This window comes from Melospiza georgiana, chromosome 19, assembly GCF_028018845.1.
Source record: "Melospiza georgiana isolate bMelGeo1 chromosome 19, bMelGeo1.pri, whole genome shotgun sequence".
NCBI classification, from domain to species: domain Eukaryota; kingdom Metazoa; phylum Chordata; class Aves; order Passeriformes; family Passerellidae; genus Melospiza; species Melospiza georgiana.
Genome location: NC_080448.1, coordinates 3,075,212 through 3,099,622, shown reverse-complemented (window position 1 = coordinate 3,099,622; position 24,411 = coordinate 3,075,212). Strand labels below are relative to the sequence as shown.

The 24,411-nt window shown below is 52.9% G+C and overlaps 1 protein-coding gene across 4 annotated transcripts in view; it reads right to left on the bottom strand.

The window, feature by feature from the left end:
* CALN1 (calneuron 1) overlaps positions 1 to 24,411 on the bottom strand; it is a 176,668-nt gene that overhangs the window by 47,454 nt on the left and 104,803 nt on the right. For all 4 annotated transcript variants that reach the window (XM_058037500.1, XM_058037501.1, XM_058037503.1 and 1 more), the window contains one exon: positions 11,679 to 11,791. In XM_058037500.1, the coding sequence (XP_057893483.1) occupies positions 11,679 to 11,791 (113 nt within the window). The remainder of the gene's footprint in view (positions 1 to 11,678; positions 11,792 to 24,411) is intronic.

The window sequence follows — 24,411 nt, the reverse complement described above, 5'->3', positions numbered from 1 at the left end:
TTTTAATAGACCTTTTACATTTTTAGAAGTGAGGATCATTTCTCAGTTTCCTTTGTCGCTGTAGTGCTCTGTCACTCCCTGAGTGTGAGGCCACTGGAGCTGCAGGGGCACAGGGGAGCAGCTGGAGAGACAGGGCCCTGTTTGATAATGATCTCCTGGGCAGGGGACCCCCGGGGGAACATCAGAACCAACCCCCAGCCGGGGCAGGAGATGAAAAACATGCAGATCACTGTCAGGGATGATTCCCCCATCCCTTCCCCAGGGAAGGCAGCAGCTCCCACTCCCTGCTCAAACCCTTCCATGAGCTCCACCTTGCTGGGTGATCCCAAGGGTTGGCTCTGCTCAGAGCAGGAAATTTGGACACTAAAATCCATCTCTGGAGGGAACTGCAGCCTTCTTGTGGCTCATTGTGAGCAGAGATCTTCTTTTATGCCTGATCTACTTATTCACTCTCCAAAATGATAAAAATCAGTTCTGAACACTTCCCACTGAGCTCACACAAATATTGGATGCTTGCACAGCTCCCTCAGGTTGCTCTGGGCCCCTGCTGTGGCTACATTCCTTTAACTGAGTAAATGTATTGGATCACAGAATCATTTTTTCTAATGACCACTTGATAGACTTGTGTTCTCAACAGCAAAAATAACAAAACAAATATCTGTACAGCACATCAGCACTGCTGGCTCTGGAGGCTGCAGCCACCTCAGAGTGCAGATTTCTGTCTTTGTCAGCACAAAAATAACCCCAAACCTCCTCAGACAGAGAAATGATGGTGCAGAAAACACCCAGACAAAGGAACAGGTTCTGAGTAAAATGGTAAATGTGCTTAAAGAAAAATCCTCAAGGAATTTCTCTTGAAGATCTGCATTGTTCCACTCACTTGGTAGAACTGCATTAGAGATCTGCTGGGAATTTTGCTGATAAATTCAGAGCCTGGGAAGGATCTGCCTGGCACTGGTGCAGTGATGTGAGATGGTCACAGCACCACAAACACCCTCAGTCCCTGCACATCACCCAAAAGCCCAGAAATTAAAGAAAAAAATAAAACAAATTGAAATAAAAAAAACCCAAACTCGAAAAAAAACTTCCAAACTGAAGCACAGTCCCAGTGGCAGCACTGGTGGCACAAGTGCCTGGAGAAATTAGGGCAAGGTCCCAAAGGAAGGGGAGGGAGGGGGCCCTGTCCCATCTCCTGCCAGCAGCAGAGGGGCCTGGGGGACAGGGTGGAGCTGAGCCTGCAGGACAGCCAGGCCATCTCCACCCTGGTGGCCACAGGAACGTCCCCATCCTGGCAGTAGCTCAGGACAGCTGGGCTGGGCGACTCTGTGAGGGCCACCAATGATGACACAGGTGACAGCTGTATGGGCATGAGCAAGAGGGGACACCTCCCTTCTCCACGGGCACCTGCAAACTGCTCCTCGTGCCTCTGCAGGGCAGGAGCCCAGCCCCAGGTGGCCCTGGCAGGAGCTGAGCTCAGGAGACACCTGGAGAGCATCACAAACCCCCAGGACTCACTCAGGGCCTGGAACCTCCAGGGGGTTCTCTCAGAATCCCAGAAGGGTTTGGGGTGGAAGGGACCTTCAAAGCCATCCCATTCCACCCCCAACACCTTCCACCATCCTCGGCTGCTCCCAGCCCTGTCCAGCCTGGCCTTGGGCACTGCCAGGGATCCAGGGGCAGCCACAGCTGCTCTGGGTCCCCTGTGCCAGGGCTTTGGTGCCAGGTTCCAGGTGCACCTGAAATCTGGGATACACACTGGGAAATGGGAGTTACCCACTGGGCTGCAGGGATTCCCTACAGGCCTTTCCTCCCCTCACTCCAAGGAACTCCAGCACTCCCCACCCCCAGCACTGGGATCTTTGCAGCTTCTTCATTTACATTTTTCCACAGGTCTTTTTTTCTTTTTTCTTTTTTTCTTTATTTTTTCCCAAAGCAGGTAATTTATTTTTTTAGATTTTTCTTTCACAGAAAAGGTCATTTTCTTCCTAACACATTTCTTTGTTGCAAATGCCTCGAGGTTTCTGCTTGTTTATGAACGATGGAGTGTTTTTTTCCTGCTTTTCCTTCTTTTTCAAGCCTTAGTTCAGTTTCCCTGATATTTTTACTCCACTGAATGCCAGAGCTTGGAGGCAGAGCAATGTGTAGATTTTTATTTCACAGTGGGGATCCTTTAGAAAAGAAGAAGAAATAAACAGGCCAAGTCTGTTTTAAGTTCCCAATCTCAGATCTCCACGAAAATCAGACTTTCCTTTGAGTCAATTAAGATTTCCCTCAACAAAATTCCTGCAGTGCAGTGAGAGGTGATTTTGTTACAGGAATGGGAAGAATCCAGGGAAGCCAAAGGCAAAATCCTGCAGGATTGGAGCTGCTGCAATAGATGGATGGATGGATGGATGGATGGATGGATGGATGGATGGATGGATGGATGGATGGATGGATGGATGATGGATGGATGGATGGATGGATGAGGGATGGATGGATGGATGGATGGATGGATGGATGGATGGATGGATGAGGGATGGATGGATGGATGGATGATGGATGGATGGATGGATGGATGATGGATGGATGGATGGATGATGGATGGATGAGGGATGGATGGATGGATGGATGGATGGATGGATGGATGGATGGATGGATGGATGAGGGATGGATGGATGAATGGGGGATGGATGGATGGATGATGGATGGATGGATGGATGGATGGATGGATGGATGGATGGATGGATGGATGATGGATGGATGAGGGATGGATGGATGAATGGGGGATGGATGGATGGATGATGGATGGATGGATGGATGGATGGATGGATGGATGGATGGATGGATGGATGGATGGATGATGGATGGATGAGGGATGGATGGATGAATGGGGGATGGATGGATGGATGGATGGATGGATGGATGGATGGATGGATGATGGATGGATGGATGGATGGATGAGGGATGGATGGATGGATGGATGGATGGATGGATGGATGGATGATGGATGGATGGATGGATGGATGAGGGATGGATGGATGGATGGATGGATGGATGGATGGATGGATGATGGATGGATGGATGGATGAGGGATGGATGGATGGATGGATGGATGGATGGATGGATGGATGGATGGATGGATGATGGATGGATGGATGGATGGATGGATGGATGGATGGATGGATGATCCTGAGATCTGGATTGGGATTTAAGGCTGGGTGGAGCCTCCTCTCTGTCAGAAACTCCTTCCTCACACTGGGAGTGAGGGAATTTGGGATTTGCCCTGAAAGTCCCCTGACTGAAACTCATCACCTCTGCTCCACCACCCAAAGAGGCTTTTCCAAAGGAAAAATGATCCCAATTCCAATTAAACCAGCACTGAAGGTGGATCCTGGTCCTCAGGGCTGCTGGAGATTCTGATCCCCCTCAGAAAAAAGCCAGGAAGCCTCTCCCAGCTCCATGATGCTGGGAGATCAGGTAATGCTCCCACACATTCACCTTTCCTACAGGCTGCTCCTAACACTTCCAAGCGAATCCCTGAGAAATCCACAGCAGAATTCCTATTTCACGCACCAGGCAAGAGAAAAAAAATCTCTCAAAAAAAGCCCTGAGGCTGCAGACTGAGTTTATAAATAAACTGGCACAGAAAGAAGAACCTCTGGACCATGAGAGCTGCTGGAGGAAGTGTCCCTGAGCGCTGCAGAGGGTGCACAGAGCCCAGTCACACCTTCCAGGGCAGCCAGATCCTGAACCCAGCAGGCAGGAACCCGTTGGATACCAACTGCCTGCTTTAAACAGGCTCTGAACCAAAGCTGCAGAGCATTTCTGAGGGCTAAATGTGCTGCTTGAAGCTCAAAACCACAGCTGGGCAAGGAAATCCTGCTTTTCTCCTGCTTTGCTGCTTCCAAAACCTTACCATCTCCAGCTGTAAACTCTGCCCTGGAGGTCTGGAGGGTGGATTTTGTTGCAGGGGAAATGTGGTGGTGGAAAGGAGGTCCCTTCACAGGCAGGTGAACGTGAGGCCTGCCAGAATTGCTGTGGTGGATTCATCCAGGGCTCCAGGGGCACGACAGGGACACTGTGCCACCACCAGCCAGGGCACGAAGCCCTGCAGTGCTCACATCTGCTCCAGCTGTGCCAGCACATCTGGACACAGACCTTGGCACAGGGAGCAGTGTCTGGAGATGGATTCATCCCTGCACAGGCTCAGCTCTCCCTGTGCTGCCACAAATCCACAGGGAGCAGCAGGGCCAAAATGTCCTGGCAGCAAAGGGAGGCTCAGTGGGGCAGCAGAACTGCTCCCCTTCCACTGATAACAGCACCACAGGGCTGGAACTTACACCAAAAAGGCCTTGAAAGCCTTGCTGGGACCCATGAGGTGACATTTAGCTGTCCCCAGTGCACACAGCTCCACCTGAGCCACTTCCCTCCACATTTTTTGTACCAAAGGCAGTAAAAATGGCACTTCTGAAGCACAATTTATCCCTTCCTGAGGCTGATGCCCAAAGCAGATCCCTTGAATTGTACCCTGGAAGTGGCTGTTTCCCTCTGATAGCTCCAAGGGACACTCTGAGAGTGTCCCAGGTTTTCTGGGATGAGGTCATGGACACTCTGAGAGTGTCCCAGGTTATCTGGGATGAGCTTGAGCTCGTGGACACTCTGAGAGTGTCCCAGGATATTTGGGATGAGCTAAAGGACACTAAGCAGTGTCCCAGGTTTTTTAGGATGAACTTCATGCCAGCCACCTGCAACCTCCCCATGGAAAATCTCACCTTTTAAATATGGATATGAGGAAACTACGACCTAAACTGCAGGAGAAGCTGTCACAGGAGATCTAATTCCTGAAATTAGGATATGATCAGGATGCTTGAGGTCAGGGGCACTGGTGAACACAATGACCAAGCTGGGTGCCCAAGAAAGGTTTCTGCCTTGGCTCCCAGTTCACTTTGCAGTGCTTTTGCAGGATAATCAGTGCCAAGGTTTCCAACCTGTCCTTTACTTTTCCAACTGGGAAAACCCAAGAAATGGTGGATATTTTAAATGTACAGAATTTTTTCCATGGAAATCATTTGAAGATATCTCAGGTTCAGCAACCAAAAAGTGCTGCCCAGAATGAGGGAAGCACTCATTTGGTGGAAGAGGATTTGGGGAGGTGTTCCTGGTGCCATGGACCAGCCGCAGTTCTCCATCTTTGTCGCCACCCATGCAATTTGCACCCAAACTTTCAGTTGCATTTCCTGATTTAAACCCCAGAGCAGCCACCCAGAGGGAGGGCACAGGATTTGTGAATCACAGACATGTGGAATGGATTGGCTTGGATGGACCTTAAAGCTCATCTCATTCCCCCCTGCCATGGGCAGGGACACCTTCCACCATCCCAGGCTGCTGCAAACCCTATCCAGCCTGGCCTTGGGCACTGCCAGGGATCCAGGGGCAGCCACAGCTGCTCTGGGCACCCTGTGCCAGGGCCTCAGCACCCTCTGAATAAAGAATTCCTTCCCAATCTCTCACCTCTCTTCCTCCCCAGCAGTCGATTTAAGGTTCTTTTAAAAGCTGACACAGCAGCTCCTGAAATCCAGGAATTGAGATTTTTGCAGCAGAGCAGCTCAGCACCAGCAAAAAAATTCTGCTGCAAGATGTAAAATGTCCCATCCTGTGGTTTTACAACATCCTGCACCTGCCCAGAGGGGCTGCACTGCCTCAGGAGGAGGAGGAGAGGGAAGAAGGGCTGACCCCAGAGGGGCACCTGGAGCTGTTCCCACATCAAATTGGACACAGACACAAAGGATTCCTCTGCAGCAAGGCTCATTTGCTATCATCAGATTAACTCCTCTGCAGGGACAGCAGGAGGAACTCACACATGGGAAGCAACTGCAGCAGCTTTATCTCTGAAACTCCATAAAGAAAAAACTGTCTTCAGAGACAGCCCCAACACAGCCCCTCACTCCCTGCTCCCTCATTCCATTTCCCTCATCCCTCTTCCTCATCTCCTCTCCCTCACCCCCTGCTCCCTCATTCCCTTCCCTCTTTCCCTCTCCCTCATTCCCTGTTCCTTCCCTCTCCCTCGCTCCTTTCTCCTTCATTCCCGCTCCCTCCCTCCCTGTTCCCTCAACCCCCTGTCCCCTCACTCCCTTCCCCTCACCCCCTGGTCCCTCACCCTGTTCCCTCACTCCCTGTTCCCTCATCTCCTGCTCCCTCACTCCCTCCGTGCCCTGCCCTGTGCCACGGCCATTCCCTCACATTTTCCCCTTCATTTCACTCTATTAAGGCACTCATTGATTGACCAGATCAGGAGAGCCCCGATGTGTCCCCTGGGACTCTCCTGCATTCCCAGCTGCACGGGCAGAGCAGGAAACCTGAAACCTCGAGGCTGGGATCGGAGGGGAACCTCCGCGTCCCAGCCCAGCCGCGTCCCAGCCCAGCCGCGTCCCAGCCCAGCCGTGTCCCTCTGCTGTCCCGTGTCCCAGCCCAGCCGTGTCCCTGACCAGCCGTGTCCCTCTGCTGTCCCGTGTCCCCAGCCAGCGCCGATGCTCCCTCCTCTTTCTGAATTCCCTCCCCAGCAACCCCAATGCACCCTCACAGCTGCATGAGGGCCCTGCTCCGTTTTCCAGGGAACAAAGTGTCCTTTGGGGCCTGTGCTGGGGGTGCAGCTCAGTCAGGAGTTCCTGCTGCCCCTGGCCTGCCCCTGCTATCCCTCCCTGTTCCTGCCTGTCCATGGCCTGTCCCTGCCTGTCTCTGCTGTCCCTGCACTTCCCTGCCTGTCCCTGGCTCATCCCTGCTGTCCCTGGCCTGTCCTGGCCTGGCCCTGCTGTCCCTGCCTGTCTCTGCACATCCCTGTTGTCCCTGGCCTGTCCATGCTGTCCCTGCACATCCCTGGCCTGTCCCTGCTGTCTCTGCTGTCCCTGGCCTGTCCCTGCTGTCCCTGGCCCATCCCTGCCTGTCCCTGCTGTCCCTGGCCCATCCCTGCAGTCCCTGCTGTCCCTGCACATCCCTCCCTACTCGCACAGGGGTGCTGTTGGATTTTTGGCCGTTCCTCCTCACCCGTCAAGGATCACAAACCCCAGGCCATCCCTCCCCCTAGCAAAAGTCTGTGAGAGCCTGGAGAAAGGAAAAGGTTCCCCCAAACCCAGAGAGCACAAACAGCTGCTGAGCTGTTCCCTGTGCAGGACTGGTGGAATATGAAATGCAGGGAACTCTCAGAACTTTGGGCCTGTAATCCAAAGTTTAGGATTAAACACAGGATTTGATCTGAGACCTTGGAAAAGGCTTCCAAACTTAGGTGCTGGAAGTGAGAATGTGGATTTATAGTTTAAAGCAGAGACACATTAAGCTAAGTAGAGGAAAGTTTAGAGTTTCAGAGTTTAAGATATAGAAAAAAATAAAAGTAGTTACAGAGAGGTAAAGAAGGAGTTTAGCATGCAGCACTGTAGGTTTGTGTGTCATAACATGATTGGCTAAGAAAGCTTACCCTGTAGCAAGGGTCCATTAGATGAAATATTTAAGGATTGGGTCAAAAACATAAATATCCTTGTTGGCAGTGTTTTATTGGTCAATAACTCCTTAAAAAGTCTTGCAACTAAGAGTCTTGTGACCTTGTGAACCGTGCAATGAAGATGTGAGCTGAACTCACCCTTCCTGCCCATGTAGAAGATAAGAAAATAAACCTCATCATCAAAACCAGCTCAGAGGTCCTGTCTCAATTTCCTTCTAAAATTGCCCACAAGTAAATTATCACACAGGACCTGCCTCCCCAAACCTGCAGGGACATCCTAGCAGTGAGAAATGAGAGCTCTGGGCAGCATCTCCCCATTGGAATTCTGCTGCTCCTGCAAAGCAGCTTTGTTTATCCCCAAATGCCCAGGCTGCTCCTGATGGCATGCACGGGTACCGTGGCTGAGGGGATGATCCAGCCCTGTCCCCTCATGCCACACAAAGCCCCAGATGTCCTCCTAAATTCCCTGCAGCCTCCCTGTCCCCTGATGCCACACAAAGCCCCAGATATCCTGCCTGAAACTCCCTGCAGCCTCCGTGTACACACAGCAAAGGGAAAAAGGGGAAAATCAATCAGGCAGCACTTTGGCTCTCAGCTGGTCAGGTATAAAGTGTACTTGATAATTTGGCTTTTCCAAATCACCTTATCAGTGCTGTGGGCACAGAATTTCCCCTGCCCCCAATGCAGATGCAGCTCTGTTGTTTAACAATGCCACTTGTCCTGACCTCCCAAAGCATTTCAGCCACCACAGAGAGGTTCCTTCCATTCAAAACCTCTCATCCAGGGCTGTTATTCTCTCTGGGCCTCACAGCCTGGAGCTCCTCTGTCACAGACATCTTTTATGAAAAATCCTTTCCTTAGGATTTTTCCTCCTGAGAAGCTGAGAGGCCTCAAGATCAAAATCTAAATATTGATTATCTGCTGCTGTGGGATGCAATAGGTGCATCTGTGATTGGCCCATGTTGGATGTTTCTAATTAATGGCCAATCACAGTCAGCTGACTTGGACAGAGAGTCCGAGCCACAAGCTTTTGTTATCATTCTTTCCTATTCTATTCTTAGCCAGCCTTCTGATGAAATCCTTTCTTCTATTCTTTTAGTATAGTTTTAATGTAATATATATCATAAAACAATAAATCAGCCTTCTGAAACATGGAGTCAGATCCTCATCTCTTCCCTCATCCTTGGACCTCTGTGAACACTGCCACACTCCTCCACATTCCATCCCCAAGGAAGTGTTTAACCCTGGAGCCTGGAGGTCTTTGCCCTTAGAAATGAGCCTGGCAAAGACATCCCAGCGTGGGGAGGGCTGGAGGGCAGCTGCTGGGATGGAGAGGGGAAGGCACTTTTGGGATGCCCACATGGCTCCTCTCTCCTATGGGACTGATTGAAGAAGCTTTGGAGTGAGGTTTCATGGTGGCACTGCTCAGCCAGGTGTCCCTTTTGTCCCATCCTTGTCCCCCAGCCCTGGGCATGGGCACAGCCTTGTGGGCACCATTCCCTCCTTAAAATCCTTCCTTGGGAGTGGCTGCAGGGCTGAAGGGCTCTGTCAGCAACCCAGGCTCAGCCCCTGAGCCAAATGTGCAATTTCCACATTTTCTGGCCACTCACTCCAGAAAATGTGGAAATTGCACATATGGGGAAATGGGGAGCATGGCCAAGCCCTGGCTCCCACAAAAGCTTGGCTTCCCATCAGGGGTCCCACTGGAGATGCTGCAGAGGCAGAAATGCTCAGGGATGAGGTGACTGATGGCCCTGCAGAGGGATTGGTAAAGGCAGGGAGCAATGGGCAAAGAGAACCTGTTCCCTGAATAACATTTCCATGATTTTTTCTTGCTTTGTCTTTGGGAAAAAGCTGCAGAGATATTGTACTCCAACCCCAGAGGAAAAGCAATCAGAGCTCTTCAAGGGCTCAGAAATCCAGGGAAGTGCTGAGTAAAGAGGTGGTAAAGCCCATAACTGCTGTTCTCCAATGCCATGGAGCACTGGTGGAACTCAGTCAGAGCTTTGCTGCCTGAAGGAGCCCCTGAGGCTGTCCCTGCCCACCAGGGCTCCCACCTGGAGCCTCTGCTCCCTTTCCCCTGTCCCATCACAGCCAGAGAGGCACCAGAGCCATGTCCCTATGGAAGCTGATCCCAGGAACCCACTGCCCTAAATCCAGGCACAATCCCGTCTCCCAGCCTCATTCCAGGCATTTGCAGGGGTGGGAGTGTCACTAAAAGCAGTGGGTTAAACTGTGAGCGGAATTCTCAGCAAGGCTCCAGACTTCTCTGCTCCCCATCCAAGAGCTCAGCTCACAAACCTGATTTTCCCACCAGGATTTTTGCTTTTTGAGCAGCTCCTGAGGGGCTGGAATTCTGGAAGGTGCCAACAGCTCCATGGGATGGGATGGGGCTCCCTCCTCTCGCTCCCAGCCTGGGATGAAGCTCACAAGGAGCAATGGAGGCACCAAAACACCCCTGGCACCCAGTCCTACTCCTCCTGGTGCCATTTACTCCCCCCAGATGCATCACAAACCATGGGGGCTTCACCAGCACCAAACTCCTGCTTTGACAATCAAATCCTGGAATCCAGAGCAGGATTTTCAGGGTTATTCCTGTCCCGTGCCAGAAGGCCAGGAACAAGTTTTTAAAAGCCTTTTAAAATACTCTTCCAAAGCTCCACCCAATTCAGTCTGGACAGGGCTGGAGGGTTGTAAAAGAAGGCAGAAAATCTCATTTCCAGCTTTGGCTCTTTTGCTTCATTAAACTTGAGAACAGCCAAAGTTTCTCAGCAGGCCAGGGTTGTGGGATGGTCAGTGAAAGGAGCTGGAATCCCACAGGAAGCCACACATTTGAACCATTGGCAGCAAACGTGCAGCTCTGTGTTTTGGAGAATTTTTGATCCTGCCATAACAGCCTGGACTGCTTTTCCTGGAAGGTCCAGCTCTGTTTAAAGTCTCACTGCAGGGCAGGCAAAAAGCAGCTCCCAGTGCTGGATCTGTGTCCTTCCAGTGCCTGGGTCCAGCAGGACCAAACCAACCCAGGGCAGCACCTGGGGCAAAACTTTCTCTGGCACAATACAGAGTGCTCATCCCTAAATTCAGCAGAAATCCCAGTGGGACCTGACCTGCCCAGCACATTCCCTCCTGTTCCAGATTGCAATGCAAGATGTTTTCCATTACCCTCTGTATGGCAGATTACCTTTGTCAAGTGGGCAGTTTGCCTTATGTCTCTCTTTGAGTGACCACATTCACACCTCCCTTTGGAGGGGACATCTGCTGATAACAGCTATTGAATGTCACTGCATGGCTGATAAGAACTACAGCATCCCATTGGGAGATGTGAGCCCAGAGGGAGGAGCCAAGCATTCCTACCCAGATATAATCCAGAGCTTTTGAGACACCAGCACGGCTTCTCCACTGGATTCCCCAGAGGAACAGCAGCTGTCTCTCCTTCCCCTGGATCTTCAGAGGAAGAATCCATCCTTCTCTGCAGGATCCCTGCTCCAGCAGAACCACCCCTGACACTGCAGGAGGGCTGAGCCACAATTCCAATGGGACTGCCACCAGAACCCTGACCCACAGGGTGTCAGGTTGGGTTCTGACTCTGTCACTGTTGTTCCAGTGAACCGCGTTGTTTATTTTATCCTTTTATTTTTTTTTTCCTTTCCCTATTAAAGAACTGTTATTTCCTGCTCCCATATTTTTTGCCTGAGAACTCCTTAATTTAAAATTTATAGCAATTCAGAGGGGTGGGGAGGGTTTACATTCTCCATTTCAGGGGAGGTTCCTGCCTTCCTCAGCAGACTCCTGTCTTTCCAAACCAAGACACCTCTGTGTGGAACAACCCCTGCCACAGCCAAGGGACACTGGACAGGGACACACTTCTGGGAGCAGCTGAGTGGCTTCAAGGTTCCCAACTGAAAAGATTGCTGGAGAAAAATGCTTTTCCTTCCAGAAGTGAATCCCAGAGTCCCAAAGGTGCTGCACGAGTCTTGGGGTGCTGCTGTGTCCAGCTGCATCCATCCACAGGTACACAGGGCTTGGCTGGACACAATTCTCTCCCCCAACATGGAATATTGTCCCACAGCCCCCAGCATGATGGACCTCAACACCCTTTCCACAGTCATTCCCACTCAGTAAAACATCCTGTGCTCCTCAACAAATCCACTCTGGAAGCTGCTGAGAGCTGCCTGAAGCTACAATTCAAGCAATGCTGACTTACCTGCCAGAATATGCTGTCTATTGTATTCCCCAGGAAGCCATCCCTGCCCTCCGACGACACCAGCTTAGGTCCTAGAATGGTCATAAATTCATCAAAATCCACTTGGCCATCCCCTGGAATGAGAAGAAAAGATCAGAGACTCAGAAATCAGAGAGAAGGTTGGGTTGGAAGAGACTTTTAGAGGCCATATAGTGCAGCTTGATGTGAATAGGGACACCTTCCACTATCCCAGGGTGCTCCAAGGCCCTCCAGCCTGGCCTTGGGCATTGCCAGGGATCCAGGGGCAGCCACAGCTGCTCTGGAAATCTGTGCCAGGGTCTCACCACCCTCATTATTATAAATGAATTACCCTTTCAAGCCCAACATGCCCCTCTGGACCAGCTGCACATCAGCATCCCCACACCCTGGGAAACCTCCACAGCAGCTTCCTGGTGCCCACAGACCCAAATCCTTTGCTGTGCCAGGGAATGACCCCTGTTATGTCCCAGATGGCCCCAAGGACAGAATCAGGCCGTGCACTGAGGGGAACAGGTCATTCCCCAGTTCCAGACAGTCCAGAGGCAGCTCCCAAAAAGCCATTTTGGCAGGGGGACAGGAGCCAGCAGCACAGCCAGGGCTCTCCCTCTCAGGTTTTGCACATGATTTACAAGGCCAGACCCAGGCTCCAGAGGGAGGGAGAGGGAGAGCAGGGGCCAGGCCATTGCAGATCCAGCAGGCAGAGCAAGAGCCAGGCCATTGCAGATCCAGAGCAAGAGCCAGGCGATTGCAGATCCAGAGCAGGGGCCAGGCCATTGCAGATCCAGAGCAGGGGCCAGGCCATTGCAGATCCAGAGCAGGGGCCGGGCCATTGCAGATCCAGCAGGTTTTTCAGCCCTGCTTGCCAGCAGCATCCGTGTGTGCCTGGCATGCAGAGCAGGCAGTGCAGGCACAGCCTCAGTGCCACCAGCAGGGACAGGTGACAGGTCCTGCCACTAATGAGCTGAGCTGGTGCAGTGCTGAGTGTGGCTCCTGCTCTGAACAAGGCACGGGGCTGTTTGGAGGGAGTTTTGTACCCTCCACAAAAATAAAGGAAAAAATAAATTTTCCCTCCACAAAATAAAGGGATATTCCTACCTGCTGAAAGATCTTTAAAATCCCTGTCTGTCTGAGCAGTTCAATGCCCAGATCTCCTGAGAATGCTTAACCTAATCTTGTGGAAAATCTCCTTCATTGATCAGGCCACGGACATCTCCTCCTCCATGTTAATGAACTGATGGGCTGGGTAAATCAAACCTGCTCCCTGCACTGGTAGGATTTGTGGGGGGTGTGTTTTACTCCCATTCACGGGGAAGTGACCGCATCCAGCCCTCCCTGGAGCTGCTGCTGCTCAGTCCCCAGGTGTGAGAAGTGTCTCAGACCGTGAGGCTCCAGCAGATCAATGCCAGGGCCGCGATTGAAACACCAGCAGTGCCCATGGCAGTGCCGTGTGCCAGCCCTGCCACCGGTGCTACCTGTGCTTCTTATCACACCTGTGCATCTGTGCTTCTAATCAATCACATCTGTGCTTCTTATCATATCTGTGCTTCTTATCACACCCGTGCATCTGTGCTTCTTATCAATCACATCTGTGCTTCTCATCAATCATATCTGTGCTTCTTATCAATGATATCTGTGCTTCTTGTCAACCACATCTGCACTTATCACACCTGCGCTTCTTATCAATCACATCTATGCTTTTTATCAATCACATCTATGCTTTTTATCAATCACATCTGCACTTTTTATCAATCACATTTGTGCCTCGTATCACACTCCCGTGTGCAGATCTGAGCAGCCGCGCAGCTGATCGCGATTTCCCGTGCCCTTATCTTGGCACAAACGCCGTGGGAAAAATCACAGCCTGAGTCCAAAACCGGCACAGCCCGGGCACAAAATCAGCACAGCCCGAGCCCAAAATCGGCACAGCCCGGGCACAAAATCAGCACAGCCCGAGCCCAAAATCAGCACAGCCCGAGCCCAAAATCGGCACAGCCCGGGCACAAAATCAGCACAGCCCGAGCCCAAAATCGGCACAGCCCGAGTCCAAAACCGGCACAGCCCGGCCACAAAACCGGCGCAAACTGAGCCCAAAACCAGCACAGCCCGGCCACAAAACCGGCACAGCCCGGGCTGGCTTTGGGCTCGGGCACAAAACCGGCACAGCCCGGGCCCAAAACCAGCACAGCCCGAGCCCGAAACCGGCACAGCACGAGCACTCCCTGGGCCGAACTGGGATCTCCGGGCTCCAGGAGATCTGGGATTTCTGGGAGGGAATATTCTGGGGTGAGGCTCTGCAAGGGATGCTGTAAAATGGGAGGGATCCGCTCACGGTCCCGCTGCTAAAGCCGCTCCCAGCTGCGGGGCTCTGCAGGACCGAGCTCGTTTCTGGGCTGGCACATTGAGGTAAGGGGTGGGCAGCGCATCCCCTGGAGAGCCATTCTGTAAAACATTTCTGGGCAGGGGGAAACGCGTTCCTCCGGCGCCCCTGGGCTGGATCGGTCCCGGCATGTTCCGTTCCCGGCCGGATCGCTGCGGAAGGGAACAAGGTGACAGCGGCTCCCGGTGATTTACACCGATGGCACCGACAGCAGCGAATCCGTGCGCTGGGATGCAAATCGGGATGCTTTGGGATGCTAATTTCTTTAAATTAGCCAGATTAGCAAGAAAACAATTTGCATTTTAAAGAGGTGCTGGTACCTGCCCCCGCATTCATTTGGCCTGTGCCCGTGTGACCCCGAGCACGGAGTTACTCGGTTTGGGTCTCTCCAATGTCACTCCACCCTCAGAGGCCACGCAGGACTCGGTCCCACACGTGATTCCAGAGAAAACAACTGCTGGGCTCTGACTTTGTGCAAGACTTTGGGCAGCCCTTCGCTCGTGACTTCCCTCTGCCTCTGCCAGGGATCATCACTAACTTCAGAGGCTTTAATTGTCAGCTTAATGAGAGCATCTTCCACAGCCTCCAAAGAAAGATGCCGCTGAAAAATGCATTATCCCCTTATTGACTGCTTTTTCAATTAAAACTCTTAACTAGCAAGGCAGCTACACCCCACTTTTGCCTGGTAGAAATATCCCTTTAACATTCATGTGAAGCTGCAGAAAACAAACCTTCCCTGCCATCAGCACCTCAGGAGACTGCAGCATCATTTCATCAACAGAGAGAAATCACGGGTTTGTCTGAAAATTCCTTTTGACAGCCACGAGAGAAATGTTATAAAAACCAACACTAAAACCTGCACGGGGGTGCTCTGCACAGCCCGGGCACCACCACAGCCCGGTTTTCACATCCCATCCTGGGAGCACAGTGTGGAATTTGGGTTTGGCACAGGCAGGAGCTGCCCAGCTCACCCTCCTGCTCCTCCCCACGGCGCGCACCAGCGCAGGAATCAAATCCAACCCTCCCATCCCTGTGCTGCAGATGTGCTGCTCTCCCCAGGGTCCTTGGGATTCTGAGCCATGTGTGGATTATCCACAAATTAACTCACAGTTGGTTTAAGGATGGGGACAAAAGAGAAAAAGGCTGAGTGGGAGCTGGTGTGCTGCCTGTTTTCCCAAAATCCCTGACCCCAGCAGTGCTCACAGGACCCCAGTCCCCCTGTGAGATGTGTGCTGGTCACATCCTCCCCTCCTCTGCCTCAGTTCATCCCACAGGATGAGAACCCCTGGGAAGGCTGGAGGGGCACAGCAGGACAGCTGCAGCCAAGGGGAGCAGGATGTGCTCCCTAGCCCGGGACAGCTCCCTCCTGTCCCTGCTCCCTGGCACAAACACAGATTTATAAACCCCACTGGGCTGAGCTCCCTGACTGAGGAAGGGAAATGGTTCCATGGGGACCGGGCAGCGATGGGTTAATGGCTGCACCTGAGGGTTTCAGAGCTCCTTGCCAGCTTCGTGATTCCATGATTCCAAGGCACTCACACATTTCCAGAGCTTATTTACAAACTGGGAAGGCAGGGAAAGCTAGGGGCACATTGGGGTGGGGTCTGCTGGGACAGGGAAACCCTGGGAATGGGGCTGAGGGGTCTATTGGGACATGGAAACCCTGGGAATGGGGGTGAGGGGTCTATTGGGACATGGAAACCCTGGGAATGGGGCTGAGGGGCTGCTGGGACAGGGAAACCCTGGGAATGGTGGTGAGGGGTCTATTGGAACACAGAAACCCTGGGAATGGGGCTGAGGGTTCTATTGGGACATGGAAACCCTGGGAATGGGGCTGAGGGTTCTATTGGGACATGGAAACCCTGGGAATGGGGCTGAGGGTTCTATTGGGACATGGAAACCCTGGGAATGGGGCTGAGGGGTCTATTGGAACAGAGAAACCCTGGGAATGGGGGTGAGGGGCTGCTGGGACATGGAAACCCTGGGAATGGTGGTGAGGGGTCTATTGGGACATGGAAACCCTGGGAATGGTAGTGAGGGGTCTATTGAGATATGGAAACCCTGGGAATGGTGGTGAGGGGCTGCAGGGACATGGAAACCTTGGTGTGAGGGGTTACTGGAAAAGGGAAACCCCTGGGCATGGGGGTGAGGGGTCTATTGAGATATGGAAACCCTGGGAATGAGGGTGAGGGGCTGCAGGGACATGGAAACCTTGGTGTGAGGGGGGTGTGAGGGGTTCCTGAAAAAGGGAAACCCCTGGGAATGGGGGTGAGGGGCTGCTGGAACAGGGAAACCCTGGGAATGGGGCTGAGGAGCTGCTGGAACAGGGCAGGCTGGCAGGTGGCAAAGGGGGTGAGCACAGAGGGGCTCCAGGCCCATCCCTCAGGATTCCATGCCATCCCTGAGGTCCTTGGGCCAAGGGATGGGTCACTGCCTATGTGGGTGATCTTTGCAGAACACCAGAGCTGAGCTCAAGCACTGGTTTAAAGCCACCTAAAGCTCTCCTTGATTCCCTCCCAGCAGTGCCCTCACATTCTCCTCCCCTGTAAAGCTCCGTGTTAATCCTGGCATTAATGTCACCGAGTCACCCGGGGGCACCAGCGCTGAGGCTGAGCCTCATGACTCAAACAATGACTCAGAACCTCTCTGGCCACCCCAGCAGAGCCAAATCAGATCAGCTCATCATCCCCAGGCCCTCAGCTGGGTGAGAAGAGCTCCAGGTGCCCACAGACCTTTGCTCCCTGCAGGAACCAGGGAAGTGTGACAATAACAAGGCATGGCACTGGTGAGCCTGGCTCGTTGTCCCATCGTGGGAAGAGGATGCTGAAGGCACCAAGCAACACCTCTGGGTTCTCTGGGAACCTTTCCAGTGCCACAGACCTCGTGTGGCCAGCAGGGACTCACCAAAGCTCCCCCTCACTGCTCGTCCATGGGGCGCAGAGAGAGCCTGGGGATAATTCCAGCGTGAGGAGCCCCAGCATCAACATTTGCCACGTGTGAGCTCAGTCTGGCCACTCCCAGAGCTCCACAGAGCTCCAGCAGGGAATCCTGGGCTCTCATGGTACATCCAACACCCTTGTGCCCAGTGTGGAGATGGCAGGGCTGGTGCTGGATCATCTCTAAGGTCCCTTCCACCCCAGACTGCTGGGGCTCTTTGATTCCAAGGGCATCAGGGATGATGGAGCAGCAGCAAAGAGCAGTGAGGAGCTGGGAATTCAGGGGTTTTCCAGACCCTGCAGCGCAGGGAGATTTGCTTTGGACCTGAGTGACTCAAGAAAGGCATGTCTACACCTCTGCAAAATGTCCAATGGGCCTCCTAAATAAACCTGTGGGACCACAAAATCATGGAATCATTGAGGTTGGAACTGACCTCCAGGATCACCAAGTCCAACCTTCCTCCAGCACTGCCAAGGCCACCAGTGACCCCTGTCCCCAAGAGCCACATCCACACAGTTTCTGAACATTTCCAGGGATGCCTGACCACCCTTCCAGTGAAGAAATGGAAGTGAACATATCCACACAGTTTTTGAACATTTCCAGGAATGTCTGACCATCCTTCCAGTAAAGAAATGTTCCCAAAATCCCCCCTGAGGCTGCCCTGGCCCAGCCTGAGGCCGTTCCCTCTGCTCCTGTCCCTGTTCCCTGGAGCACAGCCCGACCCCCCCGGCTGTGCCCTCCTGTCAGGAGCTGTGCAGAGGAGATGGGACACAGGAAAAAGAAAATCATCAATGACTGAACACCTGGAGGGGGCTGGAAAAGCACCACTGCCCTCCAGGGAGCAGACTGGGGGTTGGACACCATCTCAGGGGAGATGAAAGAGCCTACAGCCCTTTGGAAAGGCGATTTACTCCCTAAGCCACATCCTTTCAACACCAATTCTCCTCCAGGTTCTGATCCCACATCCCCAGAATCGAGAGGTTCCAGGTGGCACCAGCTGCTCCTGCTGGTTCTGCTGGTTCTGCACTGGTTTGTGAGAGCTGAGCACAGAGAATTCCCACCCTCTCCTTAAGCTGTGAGCTCAGACAAAGGATTTCATCTTGCCTCAGCCCTTCACTACGGGGAGCAGGGGAAGCTGGATCTGCTGGGATGGGCAGCAGGAACCAGAGCCAGAGCTGTGCAGTCATCTTGCCAGGGCACCAGCAGCCCCAAACAGCCCCAGATGCACCCAAACCACCCCCTGAGCCCATCCCACCTCCCCTGGTCCTGATCCCACAGGATCCACCCTCAGAAATCTGCCCAGGCTGGAAATGCCAGGCAGGGAGAGCAGGGTCCAAATCCCCTCATCCCAGGGAGCAGCAGTAGCTCCTGGGAACTCCTGCCTGAGCTTTGAGGGAAAGAGGGAATGCTCAGAGGAGCAGAGGTGACCCCATCCCACCCCATTCCCATGGGATTGTCCCACCCTCAGCCCTCAGGAGAGACCCCTGACTCTACAAACATCTCCTGTCCCAGCCACTGCCTTGGAGGGTGGAATTAAATCTGGAGAAAGAGCTGGAGAGGGGAAGTGGAGGGGGAAAACATGGCTGGAAATGAGAGGGAGGAAAAGGAAATGAGAGGGAGGAAAGGAAAATGAGAGGGGGAGAAGAGAAATGAGAGGGGGGAAAGGGAAATGAGAGGGGGAAAAGGAAAGTGAGAGGGGGAAAGGAAAATGAGAGGGGGGAAAGGGAAATGAGAGGGGGGAAAGGAAAATGAGAGGGGGGAAAGGGAAATGAGAGGGGGAGAAGAGAAATGAGAGGGGGGAAAGGGAAATGAGAGGTGGAAAGGAAAATGAGAGGGGGGGAAAGGGAAATGAGAGGGGGAGAAAGGGAAATGAGAGGGGGAGAAAGGGAAATGAGAGGGGGGAAAGGGAAATGAGAGGGGGGAAAGGAAAATGAGAGGGGGGAAAGGGAAATGAGAGGGGGAGAAAGGGAAATGAGAGGGGGGAAAGGGAAATGAGAGGTGGAAAGGAAAATGAGAAGGGGGGAAAGGGAAATGAGAGGGGGAGAAAGGGAAATGAGAGGGGAGAAAGGAAAATGAGAGGGGGAGAAGGGAAATGGGAGGGGGAGAAGGGAAATGAGATGGGGAAAAGGGAAAATGAGAGGGAGAAAACATTTCTGGAAATGAGAGAGGGTGAAAGGGAAGTGAGAGGAGGGAAAGGGAAATGAGAGAGGAAAAAGGGAAATGAGAGGGATAAAGGAAAATGAGAGGGGGGAAAACATTTCTGGAAATGAGAGAGGGAGAAGGGAAATGAGAATGGGGAAAGATGCCTGGAAATGAGAGGGGGGAAAAGGGAAATGAGAGGAGGGAAAATGAAAATGAGGGAGGGAGAAAGGAAATGAGGGGGGAGGGGAAAGGAAAATGAGAGGGGGAAAAGATGCCTGGAAATGAGAGGGGGAAAACGTTCCTGGAAATGAGAGAGGGGAAAGGAAAATGAGAGAGGGGGAGAAGGGAAATGAGAGGGGGAAAACATTCCTGAATTTCATCACCTCCACCCCCGGGCAGAACGGACTTCGCCTGGGTTTTCAGAGCCTTGTGTATCGAATTGGTTGGATAATGCTCACTGATTGCTCCCTGAATGAGCCTTTCTCTGGCCATTCTCAGGATAATCAGGTCCCTGGCAGTTCCCTGCGTGGCCCGGGCCGGGGTGAGGATGAGGATGAGGATGAGGATGTGCGCTGGGAGCTGATGAGCGCCGCGCTGCTCCTGCCGAGCGTGACCTCCAGCGAGCAGCGAGGTGAGATATTTAAAGTTAATGAGCTGGGTTTGCAGCTCGGGGCCCCGAGCACACAATGCTGTTTATTTTTATTCTCCAGCAGCTCCCTGCGGTGCTGGCCGGCCCGGGCTGGGTCACTGCCGTGCCCAGCTCAGCCTGGCAGGGCTGGCACGGGCTGGACAAGGCTGTGCCCTGGGGTGAGGCACAGGATGAGCCGGAACAGCTCCAGCCTCAGGAGATTTCCCAGACAAGGCGTTCGGTTTCAGAGATTGGGAGGTCAGAGCCTCCTCAGCAGCCTGACCCCTCGCCCAGCACGAGGCAGAGAATTTCTCCCTAATTACAGATCAATCAGGGGAAGTCTGGCACAAAACTTTGGCCTTGGAAAAGAGTTTTAATTATAGACAGCTCCAGTGACTTCTGGGAGGAGAGGAACAGCTGCCCCCACTGCCAGGGAGGACGTGGGTCTGTGGGAGTGAATTCAGGAGAGCACAGAGCTACTGCAGGGCTGGGACACCTCTGGAGCCAGGCTGGGACACCTGGGGGTGCTCACTGGAGAGGAGAAGCTCCAGGCAGAGCTCAGAGCCCCTGCCAGGGCCTGAAGGGGCTCCAGGAGAGCTGGAGAGGGACTGGGGACAAGGGATGGAGGGACAGGACACAGGGAATGGCTCCCAGTGCCAGAGGGCAGCGATGGATGGGATATAGGACAGGAATTGTTCCCTGTGAGGGTGGGCAGGCCCTGGCACAGGGTGCCCAGAGCAGCTGTGGCTGCCCCTGGATCCCTGGCAGTGCCCAAGGCCAGGCTGGACAGGGCTGGGAGCACCCTGGGACAGTGGGAGGTGTCCCTGCCCATGGAATGAGAGGAGCTCTAAGATCCCACCCAAACCATTCTGGGACTCCATGAAATTCAATGGATCTGAGGAAAGGATCAAACATCTCCACTGGAGCCCCTCTGTCCCTAAAGTCCCTCCACTCCTGCAGTTTTCAGAGCACTTGTGTGGATCTGGCTCCATGACAGCCCCACAGAAAATCTCCATGGATTGCAGGGACCATCCCTGCAGGAGGGGGTTCCATGGGCTGGGAGGCTCCAGCCCAGCCCAGAAGGGAGGAGCAGGGGGGTTTGTCCACCCCACTGAGTAAAGCTGGAGTTCCTCACTCTGGCACCCTTGCCTTGTCCTGCAGGGGAGGAGCAGCTCCCCAGGCCTGGTTTGTCCCCTTAAAACGAAATCTGTGACCACCCTGTGTCCCAGGGACTGAGGGGACAGGGACCTGCTCCAGCACAAGCACTCAAACCAGTAGGGAAAGCCCAAGGCAAACAGGGCTGCAGTAAGGAATAAATGCCCATCAGACACCTGCCAGCTCCACAGCAGCCCCAGGGAGCTGCAGGATGCCCAGGGACCAGCCCTGCCACCAGAGATCCCCAGGGAAGGGCTCTGCAGGGGCTGCTGAGGGGGTGTGAGTCCCCAGAGCCCCCAGCCCTCTCTGAAATCCCCTCCCTGTGCGCCCAAACCCCTTTGGCAGGTCCGTGCAGACTTGGGTGCATCCCCAGCAGGGAGCAGTGGTCCCTGTGTCCCATGGATCAGGAGCACTGGGACCACCCCAGAGTGCCCAGGATTCCATCAGTAGCTCTGCCCCTGCCCTGGGAGGGGCAGAGAGCTCTGGGTGCAGCTGGGGAGCACCAGCAGTTCATCACTGTGGGTGCTCCCTGGGGCACACACACCCTGGCGAGCCACAATGATCCCAGGGCGCTGCATTTCAGCAGGAAATCAAATTCCACAGGGATGGAAACAAAGCACAGGGCACGAGGAGCATCCCAGCCCAAGCACGGGTGGGTTCCAGAGGGGGCTCTGCACTTCAGGCCTTCCTTTTGTGCTGGGCTGCACTTCAGCAGAGGCAGGGTGGGATATTACTGGCTGTAATTTGATGTAATTCGGTGTAATTTGATGAACCTCTTGCGGCTCCTGAGCTGCAGATTTGACAGGCTGCAGCAGCAGCTGTAATTACTCCTCATTTCTGCAGTGAGAACACAGAATGGGATAAAATGTGATAATCCTCATTGTCCAAATGAGAGCAGACATGGAGAGAGTGGCCCCATAAATCCAGACACATCTCATCAAATCCATCCTGCTGCCCAAAATTCCCAGCTCAGCAACACATTTTAAAGGACAGCCAGGCTGGAATGTGGCTGGATCGTTTCTCACACTGAAAAATCACTTTGAGATCAAAGGACAAACGCCAAATCCATCATAAACCATTGCCCCTGGGTCCCTGGGAGTGCCCAAGGCAAGGCTGGATGGGGCTTGGAGCAACTTGAGATAGTGGAAGGTTTCCCTGCCCATGGCAGGGGATGGAGTGAGATGATTTTTAAGATTATTTCCAACCCAAACCTGAAATTCTGGGATTCTCTGACTCCTATGAACCCTGATTTTAACCCAGAAATGGTTTCTGGTCCCCCTCCAGCAGCCTGAGCTCTTTTGTACTGAAACACATTTTATATTGAGATATAAAATGAAATATTTTATCCAGCTCTTTTCATGCTGAAACAAAAGAAAACATCCACTACAGTAAAAAACTTCGGGAAAACCCAAAGAAGAAAAGTGTGAGAGACAAAAGAAGCAGAGAAAATGTTTCCAGCTTGGGAATGTCACCATTGTCCCTCACAGGGCAGCTCAAACTGAGCCTGTGGACAGAAGCCAACATTGCATTGATCAAAGGTTGGACAGGATGATCTTGGAAGTCTTTTCCACCCTTAATGATCTTGTGATCCTGGGATTTGTCCAACCTTAACAATCCTGTGATCCTGGGATTTGTCCATGCCAAAGAACAAGGGATTGTCTTCTGTCTGCCCTGGGGGAAAGCTGAACAGTTCATTTTGAAGGAGAGATTTGCTGTGTCTCCAGCCCATGTCCCTTGGCCATCCCTGTCCCCAGCCCTGGTGTCCCTTCCCTCCCCAGCAGCCAGGGCAGGCAAACAAAGCAAAGTCCCTGGGGAGTCATGGACAGCAGGACAATGGCTGGAGGGACACGGTGACCGTGACACCACACATGGCACTGTCACTTCCTCCCTTTCCAAAGAGAATCTGGGACATTCTGGGATGTGTCACCTGCAGTGACACAGAATTGGAGAGGTGACATCCTGGGGGGCAATGAAGAACTTGGGGGGGGGGGGGGGGGAATCTCAGTTTGAAGTTCTAACAGAGTCCTGGAATCACTGAGGGAAAAGACCTCCAAAGTCATCAGGTCCAACCAACCATGGCCACCAAACCACAGCACCAATGGCACTTCTGCCTGGGTTTGAACACCCAGGACTGCCTCAGGTTGTTCTGGAAACACCCAGGAAAAGTTTAGGTTGGATATTGGGGAAATGTCTCCATGGAAGTGCTGGTCAGGCATGGACACTGCCCAGGGCAGGGTGCAGTTCCCATCCCTGGAGGGGTTTAACAGCCCTGTGGCACTTGGGGACATTGGCAGTGGTGGCCTTGGCAGTGCTGGGGGTGGTTGGACTCAATGACCTCAGAGATCTTTTCCAACCTCAATTATTCCATGACTTTCCTAGAATGGGAAGTTGAGATTCCCCCATTTTCCGATGCTCCCAAGGATGTCACCATCCCAGAATGTCCCAGAGGTTCCAGGCAGGTCCCTGGTGAAACCAGCTCAACTTTTGCTTCATCAAAAGACTCCCCATTCTCATCCCAATAAATAATTTGACATCCAGGGGTGGATTTCCCCCCGCTCTTGTGGTAGCCTGGAGTTATTTTTCCAGCTGCTCCTCTAATTAGTGCACCAAGTGCTCATTTTATTCCTCAGATAAAAATCCCAACGAAACCATTTGTGACACTTAAGTCACACATTCATCTCTTTTATGGCAAATCCTGCTTAAAGAGGAGGAATCCCAGATAAGGCCACACATTCCATGTGTCATTTCCCAGCGTTTTTATCAGCAATGCTGCCAATTGGAAGAATTTACAAATAATTCCTTTTTTCAGCACAGAAATGTGTAAAATATTTCCCTTTCCCTGTGCTGGCAGAACATTCCAGCTCATTCCCCAGCTTGCAGAGAGAAGCACTGACCCCTCTCACAATTTGTGTCCATGAAATGCAGAATTATGGCTGAAAATTAGGGGAATCCGTGGGATAAAGGTGAGATTTGACTTCTAGGAGCATTCCCAGAACAAAATATTGGCTCCCTACAAGGCACAGCCCCCAGAGGGGTGTCCAGGTCCACCAACAACCTCTGTGGGAACAGCCCCACACTTCCAAACAAAGCTTTGAGCTAAAGGAAATCTCAGAACCCCCAGCCCTCACCTCCCTTCCTAAAGAGAAACATTTTTGCCCACAAATCCCTTTTTTTCCTGTCCTGTTCTGGCACTTCCCATCCCAGCAGTGTCACAATGTCTCCTGGAGTTCACAGAAGGAGGGTTCTGAGGATTTCTCGGGATTTCTCTGTAGACCTTGAAATATTCCAAGGAGAATCCCATTTTTCTCCATGACTGAGGGGGTTTTATGCCAGTTAGGGATCCAGGGGATTCCCAGCCCTGCTGCTCCCCTGCCTCCAGGGAGGAGTGGCAGGAATGGGATATTCCCAGGAAATCAGGGCATGCAGAGGGGCTGAGGGCAGAGCCACTCCCTGCACTCCTGGCAGTGCCAGGCTGG